Source organism: Scyliorhinus torazame, chromosome 5 (genome assembly GCF_047496885.1).
Source record: "Scyliorhinus torazame isolate Kashiwa2021f chromosome 5, sScyTor2.1, whole genome shotgun sequence".
Lineage (NCBI taxonomy): Eukaryota > Metazoa > Chordata > Chondrichthyes > Carcharhiniformes > Scyliorhinidae > Scyliorhinus > Scyliorhinus torazame.
In genome coordinates this window covers 289957175-289975551 of record NC_092711.1, presented here as the reverse complement: position 1 = coordinate 289975551, position 18377 = coordinate 289957175, and the positions used below count along the sequence as shown (strand labels likewise).

The 18377-nt window shown below is 46.8% G+C and overlaps 1 protein-coding gene across 6 annotated transcripts in view; it reads right to left on the bottom strand.

The window, feature by feature from the left end:
* chrdl2 (chordin-like 2) overlaps positions 1 to 18377 on the bottom strand; it is a 64717-nt gene that overhangs the window by 15787 nt on the left and 30553 nt on the right. For all 6 annotated transcript variants that reach the window (XM_072505722.1, XM_072505717.1, XM_072505719.1 and 3 more), the window contains 2 exons: positions 6772 to 6946; positions 2742 to 2936 (listed from right to left, as the gene is read on the bottom strand). In XM_072505722.1, the coding sequence (XP_072361823.1) occupies positions 2742 to 2936; positions 6772 to 6946 (370 nt within the window). The remainder of the gene's footprint in view (positions 1 to 2741; positions 2937 to 6771; positions 6947 to 18377) is intronic.

Genomic DNA, 18377 nt, shown 5'->3' with positions numbered 1-18377 from the left:
AGGTTGAGCAGCCCTTGGGTTGCACTTGCTGAACCAACTCCAGCCATCTCGCAATTATGGTGCCAAGGAGACCAGCTCCATGATTCGTGGATGCCAACCTGGGGAGGCTCCGAGGCAGGGTGGAGGCCCCCCCGGGGAGCATCCACCCCCCAACTCCCCATGCAACCTCCAACCCTCTCTCCACCCCTCCCTCTTCAACCTACCCAACCCTCCCTCCATAATCGCCCCCACCACTATGAACCACACGTGTGGCTAACGATGCCTCCTCTGTGTCTCTTCAGGAAAAGCTCCTCAGGAAAGTTTTGTCAGAATGTCCGACTTGCTGTGGGCTGTCACCTAGTACCAGGCTGACCTTGATGAGGTTTTGCAGGACATGTCTCGCTCTCAGATGGGCAAGGCCGAGGCGCTGCGGAGCTTGTCCCAGTCGCAGGTGAGCATTGCCGAGGCGCTGCCGAGCGTGGCAGTCACAGAGGAGCATCGCCGAGGCAGTTGAGACGATGGTGCAGAACACACCGGGGTCCAAACCAGCTGCCCCTCTGTCCCAAGTCGATCCCCAGAGCCCTATGGGCACCGACATTCGCCATGGAGTGGCGACAGTGGCCACCAACTCCCCTGAGTTCAACCCCTCTGATGAGGCCATATATCGAAGTCTGCGCACGGGACAGGGTGGCAGGACTATGCATATGCCGCCGACAAGTGCGCCAGGACACTCCAGCCCCAAGTCCCCAGAGGAGACCCGCCAGGGAAATCGAAGGCCACAGGACGTGGTAAGCAGCTGGCTGCCTCCACCCCACATGTACATCCTGGGGAGACACCTAGACGTAACGGTAGAGCTAGGAGTGCAAAGTACATCGAGGATCGCTGGGGGCACCAGGTAGGGGAGTGGGTAGGTAGGATGTGGAGAGGCACCATCGAGAGAATGGCGACTTGTATTACACAGTCAAAACGTTTTTGCACAACCATTATGGTGTCTCTGTCACATTCTTCCGCAATGCCGGCTGACCAGTGATACCTTGGCCCACCTTTTCAGGCATCTCCCCCTTTCCATGGCACCCACACACCATCTGGCCGTGGACATGTCCCTGGAGCCATGTTTCATACCCTGGGTGTTCGGATGTTGGCTGCTGCGTGTGTGGTGTTGCCTCCCACAGTGTTCAAGCACAGTGTCCATGCATCAAGGTGTGATTGGGATGCTAAGGAATGACTCCCACATGCCACATGGCCCACCCACCCACGGGAATCCACTTGGGTTGTGTGTCCACTTAACTACAATTGCCAATTCCTTATTAGCAATAGCCTTCAGCTGCACGGCCATAGGCCTCGGCGGTCGGCTTGGATAATGGGCGGTGATTGGGGCAGATGCGCAGGGACAAGGGTTGCCCCCGGAGTGGGTACACATGATCCACGACTTGGCATGGTGGTGCTGTGAGCAGTTGCCCCCTCTGGCACTTCCCCCCCCAACAGTCCTCTGGCAGCCCAACCTGGCAGAGCGTCCCCCACCCACAGCCGAGGGTCCCCCACTCCCCACCGAGCAATGGGGTGGCAAGCCCAGCTCCCCCGCGCTCGTTGACTGCTCCCCTCCTCGGCTCCACACAGAAGCCCTTCTGCCAGGTTCACGTTTTTCAAAAGGAGTACTAATTGGCACCAGCATGACCACCTGCTGGGGAGGCCGCTGAATGACAGGAGGCCGTTGGATATATGGTGGCTCCCATTAATTGTATAGAAATTGGGTTTAAGTGGTGATAATTGGTTTCTGGCCTCGCTAGGGCGAGATCCTGATTTCAGCTATGGGAGCGGACTGGCTGCATCGCAAACTGATGACTGGCAAGGGTCTCATTTTTGGTCTCTCCCGTTAATCACTGGCCTCATTCTGCTCAAGCGCGAGTGCAACGAGGCTGGAGAATCGTGCCCAAAGTGACATTTTGGGTGGGTTTGGCGGGGTGATTCCCACTGTTTTTTGGGGTGAGATTCTAACCTGGATTCCCCCACAGTCATCTGGGGTCTTGGGGAGTTTCTCCCGGTCAGGACCACACTTACAAATTTTTTCTGCGGTGGTGAACTAAACGCGCCAGACCGGCTCCTCGGAGGTCAGGTGCCATTTTGAAAGGGTGCCCCAATCTCAAAGTGAGGTGGAGGGTCCTCACATTCCCCACCCATGGACAATGCGATGCCCTAGCAGACATGGGCATCATTACTCCCCCCCTCCCATTACTTCACTGAAGACCTGGTAGTGCCACCCTGACAGTGCTATGTTGGCATTGCCAGGGTGTCCAGGTGGCGGGGCAGTGCCAGGGCACTATCATGCCCTGTCCCCGACCACCAGGCGGGCTCTAATGGCCTCCGAGACCGCCGGAGTGGCCATCACACCTGGTCTCCACTTGTGGAGACCAGTACTGATCGACGCATTGGTGAGGCCTCACCAGTCCCTCCAGGGAGACGGACGAATGAGGCATTAATCCTGCCGTGCATATGTATATCAGCCTAATGGCTCATTTAAATGTTACCTGGATCATGAGCCACACAAAGCCCGTTTTGGGCCTCTCCCATGATGCTCCCGGCAACGGGATTGGGGCCAGGCACAAAGCGGTGGGATAATCGCGCCCAAAATGCAAAGCAACTTTGCGTGTATTTGTCCACCATATAATAATACAATAGTCCCAAATCTGACCCTCCACAAGTTTCTAAACATGATTAGCGTTTAATTGGAAATAAATTGCACTATATAAAATCATAAAATCTACCTGGACAAACTTTACAGCATTTTCCATCGACTTTCTGTGGGTAATTACATGGGTAGGGATCGGGACAATGGATCTTCTTGCACTCTTGTTTGGTTATGTTACACGTACACAGCACACACTCCATTCGTCCAAATGGGCGCAAGATCGGATGCCATGATTCTCCATGTGAGTAGGTCTTCCCGTTTGAGACACAAACTGAGGACACAAGAAAGACTACCTCAATCTTTTGGATAACAACTCATTGTTTGCTAACCAGTTTTACACGCTGCTGTATAAGTTTATAACTAAGCATCATTTTGCTTGAATTATGTAAACATTGGCGTCACCATAACTGCAAAGGCATTGTCTGCATTTCCCACTACATTTGCAATTGTAGGAAACATTCACACTCTGATTCTTATGATTCAGTTATTCAAATAAGTACATTGTGTCCCCCATTTTGGGGACCTGGTTGCTAATAACTTGTAGAGATTATTATTACTGCAATTCCTTCCTCTGTTTTTTTCATAGACAATTATTGCCATAGTCAAAATGGGATAAACTCAGAATAAGAGTTTTAATTTTAAACCAACACTGGTCAGATTGTCTGAGGTCTGCATTACCCCAGCCAGTCTGACTAATTAATAGGATTCAGCTAGCCAATGCTATAACTAGTAATGTAGATGTGGCTGGTCAAATAATGTAAAAGTTAGTTGGTGCTCAGTGTGAATAAATTGTGCCAGCAAGTTGCAAAGTTTTAGCCAGTTAAATTGCAGTAAAGCTCCTGCACACACCTTGGTTCCATGCCAACCTGCATCCAAGTCCCAATAAATGTGTCACCATGGAGAAGAGAGTATTATCAAGCAAGAGGAAATTCCACTTACATAGATTTTTCAGTAGTTTGGTTTGGAGACTATTAAACATGCTAATGTGTTTCTGTGCATGTCAGACATCTGGCTGGCCAGAAGCAAATCATGTAGTTTTGCCCAGAATAGGATAATTGCAAAGACTGAACTCTTTCAATCACAGACACGACCCTAACTGCATCCTAACCGGTGTACTTACGCCACACATACTGCAGTGGTTCATGGTGGCGGTTCACTGCCCACTTTGTCAAGGCAACGAGGGTGGACAATTAATGGCAGCCTTGCCAGCATTGCACATAAACCATGAACAAATGAGAATAATCTCTGAATTGGTTTGACAAATGAAGGGCATTGCGTTAAGATGACAGAAACAGTGGCAATATTAGAGGAACATGGCTGCACTCTATCAGCAGTTGGCAGACTGAAGCCTACTTAACATCCAAATAGTTCTGACATTACCTGACCCCAGGTGGTAGCTGACCTAACGCCTGACTCAGTGAATCTCTTACAATGAATGGATTTGCAAATTATAACTCCGAGGAAAACTGTCATAAACAAAGGTGGATTTACTTAGATATTTACAATTGTTTGCGTAATGCTGCACCTCACTCCCTGTGCAGTCCTAGCTGGGAGGACTTATTCCACCAGTCCCTGAGTTGGGCCTGCTTTTGTACCTTGCTCATAACCAGCCTCAGGTGTTTGGCCTCCGTCCCCTACCTGGGGAGCTCCACAGGTCCCACTGGGAGATCAATGGTTGTTTCCCCAGGGGGTTATGACACAAACCGTATGACCACTGTTATTAACAGTTATAAAGGATTGACACATATAGAGAATCAATTACAAGCATTAGGTTCTTTTGAGATATGAATAAAATAAATAAAACATTCTTACCCTCAAAATGAATGCACTTGCAGCTGGCAAATCAGCCATAATTTCATTCATTTAAGCGTATAAGTTGGGAGCTGTTCTCAAATGAATGCATTAACAGCTGATAAAGCCACACCCTTAATAAACAAGGATAATTAAGATATTATTTGTCAAAATAAAATGAAATATAGCCCATAGTGATGATTCCACAATCCTGTGCTCCCAGCTAAGAACACACTCGAGGGAAGCAAGATCAAAGAATCGGGGCCCTAATATCCTAATGCAGTCCATTTTCCTCTAAATTGTCTAAAATGTAACGTCAATTAGGGGCATGAGATTTAGTACCAGGTGTCAAATATTTTATTCGGGCATGAAGTAGAATGGAGTAGGGTATGAGAAACGGGTTTGATAATCTACACTAACTGTGGTACATGTTGCCAGAATGAGAACTGCACTCCAAAGGTTAATTACGAGAAGGGATTATATAAGTCAGGGTCGTATTTCCAAGAATTTAGAAGGTTACGGGGCGATTCGATGAAAGTTTCCAAGATATGAAGGAGAATTGATGAGGAATAGCTAGAGCCTGAGCTGGCCAAGCGTCACAGCTTAGGATGCGTGGACTAAAGGTTAGAACCAGACCTTTCGGGAATGAAATTAGGAAACACTTTACGCATAAAAAGGTGATAGAGCTTTGGAACTTTCTACTGCAAATGGCATTTGATGCCAGATCAATTGTTACATTTAAAATAGAGATTGATAGATTTTTTGTTTTCCAATGGTACAAGGGATATGGAACAAAGGTGGGTACATGGAGTTATATCACAAATCGGTCACAATGTCATTAAATAGAACAGGTTAAAGGGGCTAAAAGGCCTACTCCTGTTCCTATATTCCTATGAGCTGGATTTTTATGGCCTCCTTCCAGGGTATTTGAATACAGCACTTGGGACACTCGTGTAAAATAAAGGGGGTGGCTTTCCTGTCTCTCATAGTTTGGTGGGCAGGAGAGGCATCAGACCCAGTCTTAGGCCCATTGAGGCCCTAACGGCAAATTAATGGCCACTATAGAGAATCCTTCTGCCTCTGCTACTTATAGGGGCTGGGAAAGACGAAGGCAAGGTGGGTAGCCTGGCAGCATTCTACTGTGTGGCCTGCTGTCGGGCAGGAAGGGGTACCTCCATTGGAGGCTCTCCTGTGCCCATCGGAGACATTCACCCACAAAATCATACATCCCCTTTAATTCCCCTCCAAACATGGACCCCAACCTCCCATTCCCACGTGTCCAGCAGTTCTCTAGAGTGGGACTTCCTCCATGATTGGGGCAGACGGCCCACTCTGAAACAATTAAGGCTCCTAGCATTATACAATTGCGAGGCAGCTGAGTTTTAGGTGGGTAAGCTTACAACTGACTTTTTGGTCAAGAAGGTGGGGAATACTACCCCCCCCCCCCCCCCCCCCCAATAAAATGCAGCCCTGTGTTCCAAAAGCTGGTGAACTGATGCAGAGTGCCTGTTCGGGACCCATGGTTCATTGAAGAAATGAAAATGTGACCGAAACCTAAAAATGGATCAGCCTTCCCAATCCTGGCATTGTGCAGGCTTCATCACCAAAATCATTTCCTTTGTAGAAACATAGGCTCAGTGAATATGATTAAGGTTTTTTTTAAAATTATGAAGGGATTGAATGTGGTTGATTTGTATACAATAAAGTAAAGTAAAGCCACCATAGTCCCATAGGCTTTGGGGCTCCTCAGAGGCCAGGGGCAAGGTTGAGAAGACCGGGCCTTCATAAATAATCTCAGTCAGTCGGGAATTGAACCCATGCTGTTGGCTTGGCTCTGCATCTCGAACCAGCTGTCCAGCCAACTGAACTAATTTGGCCACCATAATAATGGATTGAGATGATATGTTTATAAAATGCATAGCCAAAGTCAAATTAGACGCTGGAAAGTATTTCCTCCCTCAGAGAGTTGCCTTTTGAATCGGCTAGTGATAGACATGTTGTGTACCACAATCCTTTAACAAAGTTAATGCTCAAGGAAAGTAAACATCCATCACAGACTCTTGGAACTTGCTAATTATCTGACAGAATAAGGGAGAAACGTACTGTTGCATTTTCTCTGTTATTTTTCACTTTTCCTCCTCTGCGGGATCTCGCATTACTAATAGTTAGGTGCACAGGATTGAATCATTTAATGGATAAGATCAACACTGATAGATCTACCAGTAATTTTCCACTTTTCTTTATGAGGAATATCTGTAATCCAAAAGTAATTGATTGAAAGTAAGCTGATCACTTAACTTGCAAGTTTTCATTACCTCTGCCATGCCTGTACTTGTTGTCGATTACTATTTGCACAATGGTACCAGATCCCTGCTGAGGATCAGTCAACAACCCACGATGAGTCCTCGAGCTGGGCATTCTGGGTAAATTGGCAATGGCGCTCCCGAAACCTCCCCGAGATTCATACTGAGTCCGTTGATACGAATGTCTCTGTTTAAGCAAAGTTAGAATTCCATTTGTTCAAATGTACATGTTGTACCGTGACAAGTAGAGTTCTGAATTTATACATTCGACCTTTCTGCAGATTACAAGTGACCTTTTTTTTCAACTTTCATTAATAAGCTTTCTAGCATTCCCTCAGAATGATGCACTTATCAATGGATTTGAGATGGCCATTGACTGGGTATGGGATATCTGGCACCTTTCACTATTTCAGATCTGTTCTACCTCCTGTTTTCTGACTCCTACCTATCTTTACAGTTTGCTTGAACATGGCTTTAAAGTCATGTAGCAACAATATGAAAATTGCAGGTTTATAGTGCCATGAGAACCCGCCATTAATAGTAAAATTGACAAGACATTTTGGCTAGTGAAAATCACCCTTTGAAGTAAAGGTACATGCTCCAGTCCCATGAATGAACTACAGTGAATGAAGAAGCAGAAATGGATGCCAATAGCTTTGAGTTGAAAGGGTACCTCCTCCTTGAGAAAGTTTAACAAGGCAGTTTAATTGGTTTGCAAATACATATAGTAATAGTGTAAATCAAAATCAAAGATATTAGGATAGGGCCTTTAGAGCTATTTTTGGATAACAAAATTGGGCGTTGTTAATATAATGGCCTGTAATTTGCAAGGTTTAAGACAGAAAAACTGCCAGCACATACAATCATTACTCTATGAAACTGACAGAAACTTCTGGCTTCCACACATGCCCAGAAATCCACAGGTTGCAGTCAGTAATGCCCTGCTTCCACAAAGGGTGCACTGCTGTAGTCCTTTCAGATGAAGCTAATGGGGAATTCGTGATTTGGTGTGAAATATTCTCACATTACACTTGCTGTAAAAACCATTGAAAATATTATGACCCATTGAATTTAACAGCATACTTGTTGCCGAACAACGTCTCTGGTCTTAAAAAGGTAATTTTACAAGTGTGGAGTAACATTCACTGAAAGGAATATTTACAAATCTGATTTTTTTTAAAAATAAGTATTTTAAAACTTTATTTATGCTACTTTAGTTTTTAACATAATCCCATGTGTACGTCACAATCTTTATTTTGCTTTCTGTAAAATCATTAAGAAATTAATTACCATCCTTTTCTTTTAGTTCCTGGTTTGCTCTCTGTGAGAATGCTTCAATTTAATTGGCTGATCAGCCTGTTTGATGGTCCCATTGTTGTGGACCCCACACATCCCCTATAGAAGTCACATCAGAATAGAGGAAATCAATGCACTCAACTTTGCAATATCTTTTTGGGAAGCTTTATTTGGGCCAGGAGCTGTAGGAGCAGCCAACGATGAAGAGCAATTTCAACAACAGTGTGTAGGATACAAGTGGAAGTAGTGTGGAGTTGCTCCTCCAGGTTCCACCAGTGAGATTAAAACGTTTTTTTAAAACAGAGTACTTTAGAATCTTAAGCAGAGCAAGCACAGCTCCTGCCACACACATCACTGCAGTTTCCCAGAGGGAGCGTAAAACAAGCAATTGGGTATATGGAAGGATATGGCCCTCATTTGCATATGTGTGACCCAAGATCTGTTTTAGGTGACCACCAGGGTGCCTGCAAAACGATCCGCTCCAATGTTCCATCAGACGCCTTTACGGTGTAATTTGGGAACGGGATATTGATTCCCAAAATTGACCCTCATTCTATGAAATTTATGCCAATAAAAGTTATAACACGCCCAATTTTCACCCATTGTGGCAAAAATAGGTTGCCTTCTGTGCACCCCAGCCAATATTCCTCCTTCAGTATATCAAATAAATGTTACCATAGAATCATAAAATTTACAGTGCAGAAGGAGGCCATTTAGCCCATCAAGTCTACACTGGCCCTAGGAAAGAGCACCCTACTTAAGTCCACATCTCCACCCTATTGCCGGAATTGAACCCGGGTCCCTGGAGCTGTGAGGCAGCAGTGTTAATCACTGTGCTATCGTGCTGCCCTTTTCTTTCACATGGCTATACAACACCACTTGCGTCAAATAAGGGGCCTCAGCGGGGATCGCATGACCGAGGCCGCACACAGCCCCGTTTTCTACACCAAGTCGCTCCGCTAGCCGGGACTCCTCAGTATATTACGCTAGCCCCCCGCCCTCCACCCCCTGTATTCCCCCCAACACCCGCGCAGGGCAACCCCGGCCAAATTGCCAGCAAACAAAAAAACGCCAGTGTGGCATCATGGCAGTCCCAACCTGGCATCCTGGCAGTGCCCTGCCAGCTGGCAGTGCCACCTGTGCACCTTTGGTGCCTGGCTGACAGTGCCAGGGTGCCAATCTGGCAATGCCATGGTGCCCGAGGTACCAACCTGTCCAAAGGGCAAGCACCTGGGGGCCTCCGAGCTCCTGGGAGACCCCCACGAGTGTCGTTCCATCTTGTCCCCGTGTGTGGGGACCAGTGCTGAACGACACTCACCCAAGGTCTCCGAGGCTCTCAGACTACTTGCATCACTTTCTGCCCATTCCAGATTTGATGCAACTGAATGGCTTACCTAAAGTACTTCAGAAGAGTCAGCTGCATTGGAGTCATATATAGGGCAGATCAAGTAAAGGGCAATGTGTTTCTTTCTCCAAAGAACATCAGGGAAACAGTTGTGCCTTTGCAACAATCCAATAATTTCATGGCTTATTTTTCAAAACTGATGTCAGCCTTTCCTTTTGAAATTCCTCACCTGAATTTACTTTCTCACCCAGCATTTTGAGATTTTAAAATGCGTTACATTGATTTATTCACCACTGCATTTTTGGTCCAGTAAGATGACCATTACAGTGCTGTACCCATTCATTGGCCACAGAATGTTTTGAGGTATCCTAAGAATGTGGCAAGGTGATCTCCAAATGCAAGTTCTTTCTCTTTGTTTCATCACATTGCATGAGAATAACTTACATGGAACATAGTACATAGAGTGCAGAAGGAGGCCATTTGGCCCATCGCGTCTGCACCAACCCACTTAAGACCTCACGTCCACCCTATCCCCGTAACCCAATAATCCCTCCTAACCTTTTTGGTCACTAAGGGCGATTTATCTTGGCCAATCCACCTAACCCGCACGTCTTTGGACTGTGGGAGGAAACCGGATCACCCGGAGGAAACCCACGCAGACACGGGGAGAACGTGCAGACTCTGCACGGACAGTGACCCAGTGGGGAATCAACCAATCCATACTGGCATTTACGTTCCATTATCACCTTAGCACACTGGGCTAAATCGCTGGCTTTGAAATCAGACCAAGGCAGGCCCACAGCACAGTTCAATTCCTGTACCAGCCTCCCTGAACAGGTGCCGGAATGTGGTGACTAGGGGCTTTTCACAGTAACTTCATTGAAGCCTACTTGTGACAATAAGCCATTTTCGTCTAACTCTATGTAACTCTCTATTCCCTTCTCCTTTGTGTGTTTAGCGAGCTTTCCCTTAAATCGAAGGCAGTGGCGCAGTAGTATTGTCGCTGGACTAGTAATCCAGAGACCCAGATCCATGCTCAGGCAACCCAGGTTTGAATCCTGCCAAGGCAGATGCTGACATTTTTTCTTCAGTCAAAACTTCTAGAATTAAAAGTCTGATGATGACCATAAAACCACTGTTGATTGTCGTAAAAACCCATCTGGTTCACTAATGCCCTTTAGTGAAGGAAATCTGTCGTCCTTACCTGGTCTGGCCTACATGTGATTCCAGACCCACAGCAATGTGGTTGACTCTTCAATGTCCTTAGGGACGAGCAATAAATGCTGGGCCCAGCCAGCGAAGCCCACATCCCATGAACAAATTTTAAAAAACATCTGTACTATTCATCTCACCCAGCATGTTAAGATTTGAAAATGCGTTCTCAGGGGCTGGTTTAGCACACTGGGCTAAATCGCTGGCTTTGAAAGCAGACCAAGGCAGGCCAGCAGCACAGTTCAATTCCCGTACCAGCCTCCCCGAACAGGTACTGGAATGTGGCGACTAGGGGCTTTTCACAGTAACTTTATTTGAAGCCTACTTGTGATAATAAGCGATTTTCACTTCATCTCAAATACTCCCTGTCACAACAGGTTCCACATTCACACCTCTCTCTGGGCAAAAAGGTCTGTTTCTAAATTTCCTATCAGATTTCTTGGTGACTATCTTAGCTTGTTCACATGAAAAGAAAACATTGTGCACTCATTGGAACTTTCCCTTTTTCGCTTCCAACTGCTGTGCAAAACTGGGAATGTGCCAGAAAGCTGGAGTTTCAAGTGTTTAAATTATTATCAATATAATTTGTTCGTTTTTGTAAACATGAGTTTAAAACTCTGCCTTGCGAGTGATTTGTGCTGGCGTGTAACACCAGAAAGCTTGTGTGTGCACAGTGTTGTTTATGAAGGATTCTGACTTTTTTTCTTGCCCCTACAGTATTCTGCCAAAAATATGTTTGATTTAATAAAATCCTGACCTGAGTTTGAACACTTTCTGTTCAAGCAGCTCCTACATTACTTCTAAATTTGGTGCACCAGTAACTCAGACTGACTTCAGCTTGAATAAGTTCAGATGCTCTCTGTCTCCATTTCTCTTTTCTTTGCTGATTGCTTTCAATGATTGCATTTTTGAGTCAAATGCTTGATTCTGTTTGAAATTGAAAGTCCAGGTGAAACTACCCAGCTATTCAAACATGATTTGTGTTAATAAATTTAAAAATGTTGGGAGCTCAATCACTGCTTTTTATCACTTGGGAGGTTTCTGTGATAATAAATATTGCACAAAAAAATGTTATCCAAGTATCCACATGGCAAAATAGGCAGATAGTTATATTTTATGTTAAGTAAATGAGGGAAAATACAGAGGGCTACAAATCACTTTCAGGAATACAAAAGCAAAATACAGCGCATGTCGGAAGTCGGAAATAAAAATTGTGCAATACTGCAAATACTCAGCAGGTCAAGCAGCAAGTGTGTGGGGGCCAAACAGAGTTACCATTTTAAGCTGGGTTATGATGAAAGGTCATCGACCTGAAACATTGTCTGGATTTTCGCTTGCAAGGTGGGTAACGCGCGTTAGAAAATTCCACGGCTCGCCACACCCGCCTCAGGAGAAGCTCCCCAAAATGGTGCGATCTATGTTCCAAGCGTTTGCTCCAGTTGTTTCTTTTGTCAAGTTTAGGCCCTCTGCACCCCCTTTCCCCTACTGGGGAAAATTGGTTCTGAAATGGAGGTGGGACTTCCACATCAGGTCCCGCCCACCTCTAAGTCTGCGGCATCACAATTGTTCAAATGTATGGGCCCTTAACTCTGCTGTCTGACATTCCTGGTGTTTCCATAATTTTCTGCTTTTTCTCCATTACTTTCACTGTCTGCTGCAATCTGTTCATCTTTCACTTACTCTTAACCTGTTCGCTCACTGTCAATGCATTTAACTCGCACCCCAGTCTTATTCTTACAGTCTGACATTCCTGGTGTTTCCATAATTTTCTGCTTTTTCTCCATTACTTTCACTGTCTGCTGCAATCTGTTCAACTTTCACTTACTCTTAACCTGTTCGTTCATTGTCAATGCATTTAACTCACACCCCAGTCTTACCCTCACAGCTCTCACACTCCAACCTACAATCATTTTCAGTCTCAGATATTGTGACTTTGTTTTGCCTGGTCTCCCTTTTTTTCCTGTCTCTGCCATATGCTTCCTCCCTCAACTGATTTTTGTGAGGGGTTCGCTGTGTATCCTCATCTCTGCAGTTTATCTTCTGCCATGGAGACTTTCAATGGTTTGCCCTTCTCCAACATTTATCCTCAGCCCTGTATCGTCTTGATTCCATTCATATCTGCCAATGTTCCTTAATCATCCAATTTACTATGTCTGCATGGTGGGCCTCATCACGCCGTCTTTGGTTTCCCTGTTTCAAGATTATTATATGCTATTCTTCACTGATATCATTTGTAAACACTAGATCAGTTTTCGCATTTACTCTAACGCCACTTTTATCTCTGCTTTCTGCATCAACCCGAGGCTGCTGCTATAGATACTAACTGGGTTCAAGAGAAGTTAACATGTCCTCTAAAATCAAATCGGTTTCTTTGGGAAACACATGTCTGTAGCTCTCCAGCTTTAACTCCATTAACCTCCCCATCTGCCAAGTCAGGTCGAGTCTGGAGCTATGGAAACATGGCATATCGCCTGCATCTGAGCTTACAGCTCATCAATTGCTATAACTGCTTCCTTTCACCTTTGCAACATCACTTGCCTGCGTAACTTCCCTTCCACTGCTGTCAAAGCCCTAATCCATCGTTTATCACACTGTGGTTCTACCTTTAAACACTCTTCCAGCCAATCTCTACTCTTCACTAATTACAACTTATGCAAAGTCCTCACTAGCACCAACACCCACATGTTCTGCTGAGGCCCTTTTCCTGTCTCACACCTAATTGAATATTTCATCCTTACGTTCACTTTCATTGACTTGTTCCACCCTGTTTCAACAATCCCCTCAAATTGTTTGTGCCCTCCACAACTCTGACATTATCTGCCATTCCCTTCCCTTTGCCACTGGTGGCTGCTCTTTTAACCATTATGCCCTTGCCCTGTGAAACTCCTTCCCGACACCGCTGTCATCTCCTGTCTTCTTTTCATCAGCCACGTAGCCTCACCCCCACAGATCCTCCATGCTCCATTCCACCTCACTATAAATGCTTTAAGGCGACATTATCTGGGGAGTGCTGTAGAAAGGTAAGTTATTGCATGACATACAATTTCATCTCTTGGGTTATCAATGAGTAGACAGTGCAACTGGCAATCAATTCAAACATTTTTTGATGTAGAACGATGGTGAGTTATTACCTATATTTTCCACAGTTGCAACAGTGTGTGTTAACATTTATATTTTTACAATAATTATTGTATCGTGAGGACAGACGATTCAAATAGGGAGTGTAGAAATCTAGTGCTCGAGTGAACAGCCTCATCACGCCCGAGTCCGGCCACGCCCAAGTCAGGACGCGACGAGGCTGTTAAATCTCGCCAGAGGCCTCTCATAGGATTTACAATACTCGGGATGCCTCACAAGATCTAACACGATCTTGCCAAACATCGCTGTCTGGATCTCATCCTCACTGGGTGGGGTCCAAATTTGCATATTTAAGTGAGCAGTTAGGCTCATTTAAATGTGCCTGGGCCAGATTTTCCCAAGCGGCGGATTCTCCCAAGGCTCACGATCAAACGTCCGCACCTGGGAGAACGCACCATAGCGCCATTTAGCACTTACCCACACAAACGTGGACTAGACGTAACAACACCTTGGGGGTCTCCCAGGCTATGCAGGTCCCCAGGTGGTCAGGCTCGGGTAGGGTGGTACCCTGGGGCACTCCTGCTGGCACCGGGGCATCTTTGCACTGCCAGCCTAGCGCCGCCACCCAGATACCCTGGACTGCCAACGTGCTTGGGTCACACTTCCAGGCTGGCTGTGGCAGTGCCAGGGTGCCAAGCTGGCAGTGCCAGGGTGGTACAGCTAGGAATGGGCCCGGCGTGCCCTGCCCTTATGAGATGGGATGAGGGGGGCTCAAGGAACCCAACAGGTAAGTTGTGGTGGTGGGGTGTCCGGAGATTGGGGAGATTGGGGCGGCATTTAATAATGGCAGAGCAGGAAATGAAGGTAAGTGCCACCTCAGCGGGGCGTTCCCAGGCGAGGGCAAATTTTTTTTTAAAGTCCCATTTGATAGCGAGTTCAGTCTCGGCACTGCAGGCACCGAGAAGCACCCCGCTAAACATGCCCCAAACGGGACTCTGTTTTTTCCTATTTAATCTCACCCCTAAACTTTGGAGAACGGTGCCAAAATGCAAGGATTTATTACAAATAAAGTTTGTATGACTGTTATGTTTTGGGATTATCTCTTTTATTTGGGGGCGAAATGGAGGAATGAAGGAGGTCATGTGACCTATCCTGAATTCTGACCAACAACTTTTGAGTTGGCTTGTTGGTTGAATGTTAATGGTTGTTTTAGTGGCCACAGAGGAGTCCAAAGCAAAAGGCGTAAAGAAAGTTATTTTATTGCAAAGTAAACTATAACACTTCAGGTTCGAGCCGGGACTACTCCTGCTCAGCTCCCATCTGAGCCGGCTTTTATGCTGGAGTCCATTTACTCCCCTGATGGGCCCCCACCCTTCAGCAGGGAAGCTCATATTCCTCGAGGCACATGGGGAGGATATTTCATCCATCCCCATAGGTCTCATGCGAGTAATAACATCCCCTCCGCTCCCCCCCTCCCCCAAGTCCGAAAACCCATTGGAGGAAGGTGGAGCAGGAGGGCGCCTTCTCTTTTTCGCCTGTGGTTATGTCTCTTACACCTGCAGGGCTGGAGCAGGAGGCGTATATCTAGACGCCGAACATTGTTTCCTAGCTGATCATCGCGGTGGGTGGGGTGGGGGAGTTGGTGGGGGGAGCACCACTGGTTCCGGGTGGGTCACTGTCAGACGTTTTTGCTCCCTGAAAATGAAAATCGCTTATTGTCACGAGTAGGCTTCAATGAAGTTACTGTGAAAAGCCCCTAGTCGTCACATTCCAGCGCCTGATCGGGGAGGCTGATACAGGAATTGAACCGTACTGCTGGCCTGCCTTGGACTGCTTTAAAAGCCAGCGATTTAGCCCAGTGAGCTAAACCAGCCCCTGGGACTCCTTATTGGAGTCCAAGTCCTTGACCTCCTGTATCTCTGCGTCAGGTCCCCCAGGCGCCAAAGCCCTTGGTGCATTGGTGCCGTGGCTGTCTGACCGGACATGTGTGAAGAGACCCCGAGGTCTGTTTCTTAAAGTCTCTTTTAAACATTTGTCCCATCCTTTCGGCCAGCCCATTCGTAGCCAGGTGGTATGGGGCCTTGCGAATGTGCCACATCCCGTTTGCCTTCATAAAACTCACAAACCCTTTTCTAGTTGTTGTGACCAACACCTCTGGGATATTGTGTGCCCTAAATGAGAGTCTAATTTTTCAATCTTTGCCTTCAAAGTAGTGGATGCCATCCTGTTGACCTCGAATCATTTTGAATCGGCATCCATAACAACTAAAAACGTGGAGCTCTGGAAAGAACCGGCAAAGTCAGCTTGAACCCACACCCAAGGCCTATCTGCATCCATGCGGTTTGACAGCACGACGTCAATAGCGAAACGCGAGACATCGCACGTGATGACCAATGGTTTGATAGGATTGTTGTGTGTCAGCAAGCCGGATGAAGTAGTTTGGTCTTCACTTGAGTAAATGCCTCTTCCTGTGGCACTCTCCAAGTCCATGGTTGTTTTTTTTTAGTAAGAAGTCTTAATAATAACGCTTTTTGTCACAAGTAGGCTTCAATGAAGTTACTGTGAAAAGCCCCTAGTCGCCACATTCCGGCGCCTGTTCTGGGAGGCTGGTACGGGAATTGAACCCACGCTGCTGGCATTGTTCTGCATTACAGGCCAGCTATTTAGCCCACTGTGCTAAACCAACCCCTTACAAAATCAGGTTAAAGTCTAACAGCTTTGTTTCGAATCACTAGCTTTCAGAGCACTGCTTCTTCCTTCACCTGACGGATACGTATCCAATCGGGAGGCCCCATTTAATGTCAATTTACCACAATCAACGGCAGTCTTACAGATTGCTGCCCATAAATCACGAGGGTCATCGGGGTCCCAGTTGTGGCAAGTGCTTCCCCCACCTTGTCTCCATATCACGTAAATTCATCTGGTGTATTCCTGACTGAATTTTTTCAAATGTTTGATTACCTATGACTGAGACTGGGGCTCCTGAGTCTAATTCCATTAAGAGAGACTGACCGTTTACTTGGCAGTGATCCGAAACGGGGCAACCTTGGGTGCCGCAATGCAGTTCAGCTGCATGCATTCGAGTCCAAACAAGAGGCGTATGAAATTTATCTTCTTACAAAGTAAACTATGTACACATTACACTTCAGGTCTCAGCCAGGGCTACTCATACTCGGCTCCTATCTGGGCCGGCTTTTATGCTCGAGTCCATTTACTCCACTGATGGGCCCCCGCCCATCAGTGAGGAAGCTCATATTCGACGAGACTCAGGGGCAGGCTAATTGGTCCGTCCCCATAGGTCTTCTGTGGGTTATAACAGTTGTCTTACTGGGAAGAAGGTGCGAGATATTCACATCTATAAACAATCCATGCTGGGCGGGATTCTCCAATAATGGGGCTCTGTCCCCACGCCCATGTAAAAACACACGCAAATCACTCTGGACTTACCTGGAGAAAGTCCAGGGTGATTCTCAGATTTTCAGGGGGCTAGCAGGGCCCTCGAGTAGTCCTCGCAGCTCCGGCTGCCGATACGGGGCCCTGCACTTCCAGTCGGGAGTCCGCGCATGCCCACGGCGCCCCGCGAGACTTGGCCGACCCACACCGTGGACTGGCACCAAGAAGATAGGCCCCCACTCAGATCGCGCGCGCCCATGGATCGGTGCCCCCCGATCGGTAGCCTGTCCATCCTGGAGGCCCCCCCGTGAATGATCCGCCCGTCCCCCCACCAGGGGGGAGAACGACGCCGTCAGTAATTTGGCCAGCTGCACTCGGTGAATCACCGCGGGGGTCTCTTTCAAAGGCCCCCGACCGGCATCGCGTCGACCGCGTGCGCCCAATTGGCGCCGATTCTCCGGGGTCCGAAGAACCGCGGGAGCGGCGTCGGACGCAATCTCGGGTTTGACACCCATTCTCCACCCCCACGCCGATTGCGATTTCGGGGCGGAGGCTCAGAGGATCCCGCCCCAGCTGTCTCCAAGTCTCACAGGGCTGTGTTACGAATGTTAGGCTTGTAACCACTTATGCTTTAAACGGTGTATTTAATTCCAAGATAGAATGAAGTCGAGGTCAGAGGGTAGCTAATTAGCATTTCTACCTGTATACAAGGTCCACGTCATTAACATTGCCATGGAGATAAACTTTTAGAGAGCAAGGGTGCATGGAAACCGTTGCAAAAATGGCTTACAGGTTTATTAAGATATCTCTGAACCTCACAGACAGATCGTTTTTTAAGAATCAGAGAGGAAGAGAGAAATAGAGAGATAAAGAGAGAAGAGAGAGAGAGAGCGAGAGAATTAGAGCCAGCCAGTCCCTTTTGTTTCCCATGCAAAAGGCTGGTGGGAGCTTGCACTTGAATTGTAGAGACCAAAATTTGAGCTTATTTAAATAAGGTTGGAAGATTCACCTCGCTTTGGATAGGGGGAGAAATCTCCAGGGTAACACTAACATTGAAGGTTAGGGATTCAAAGTTAACTGGTTGGGAAAGGAAAAAATAAACAAGCTAATATAGAACATAGAACAGTACAGCACAGTACAGGCCCTTCAGCCCACCATGTTGTGCCGACCATTTATCCTTATCTAAGATGAACCTAACCTACACCCCTTCAATTTACTGTTGTCCATGTGCCTGTCTAAGAGTCGCTTAAATGTCCCTAATGACTCTGACTCCACCACCTCTGCTGGCAGTGCA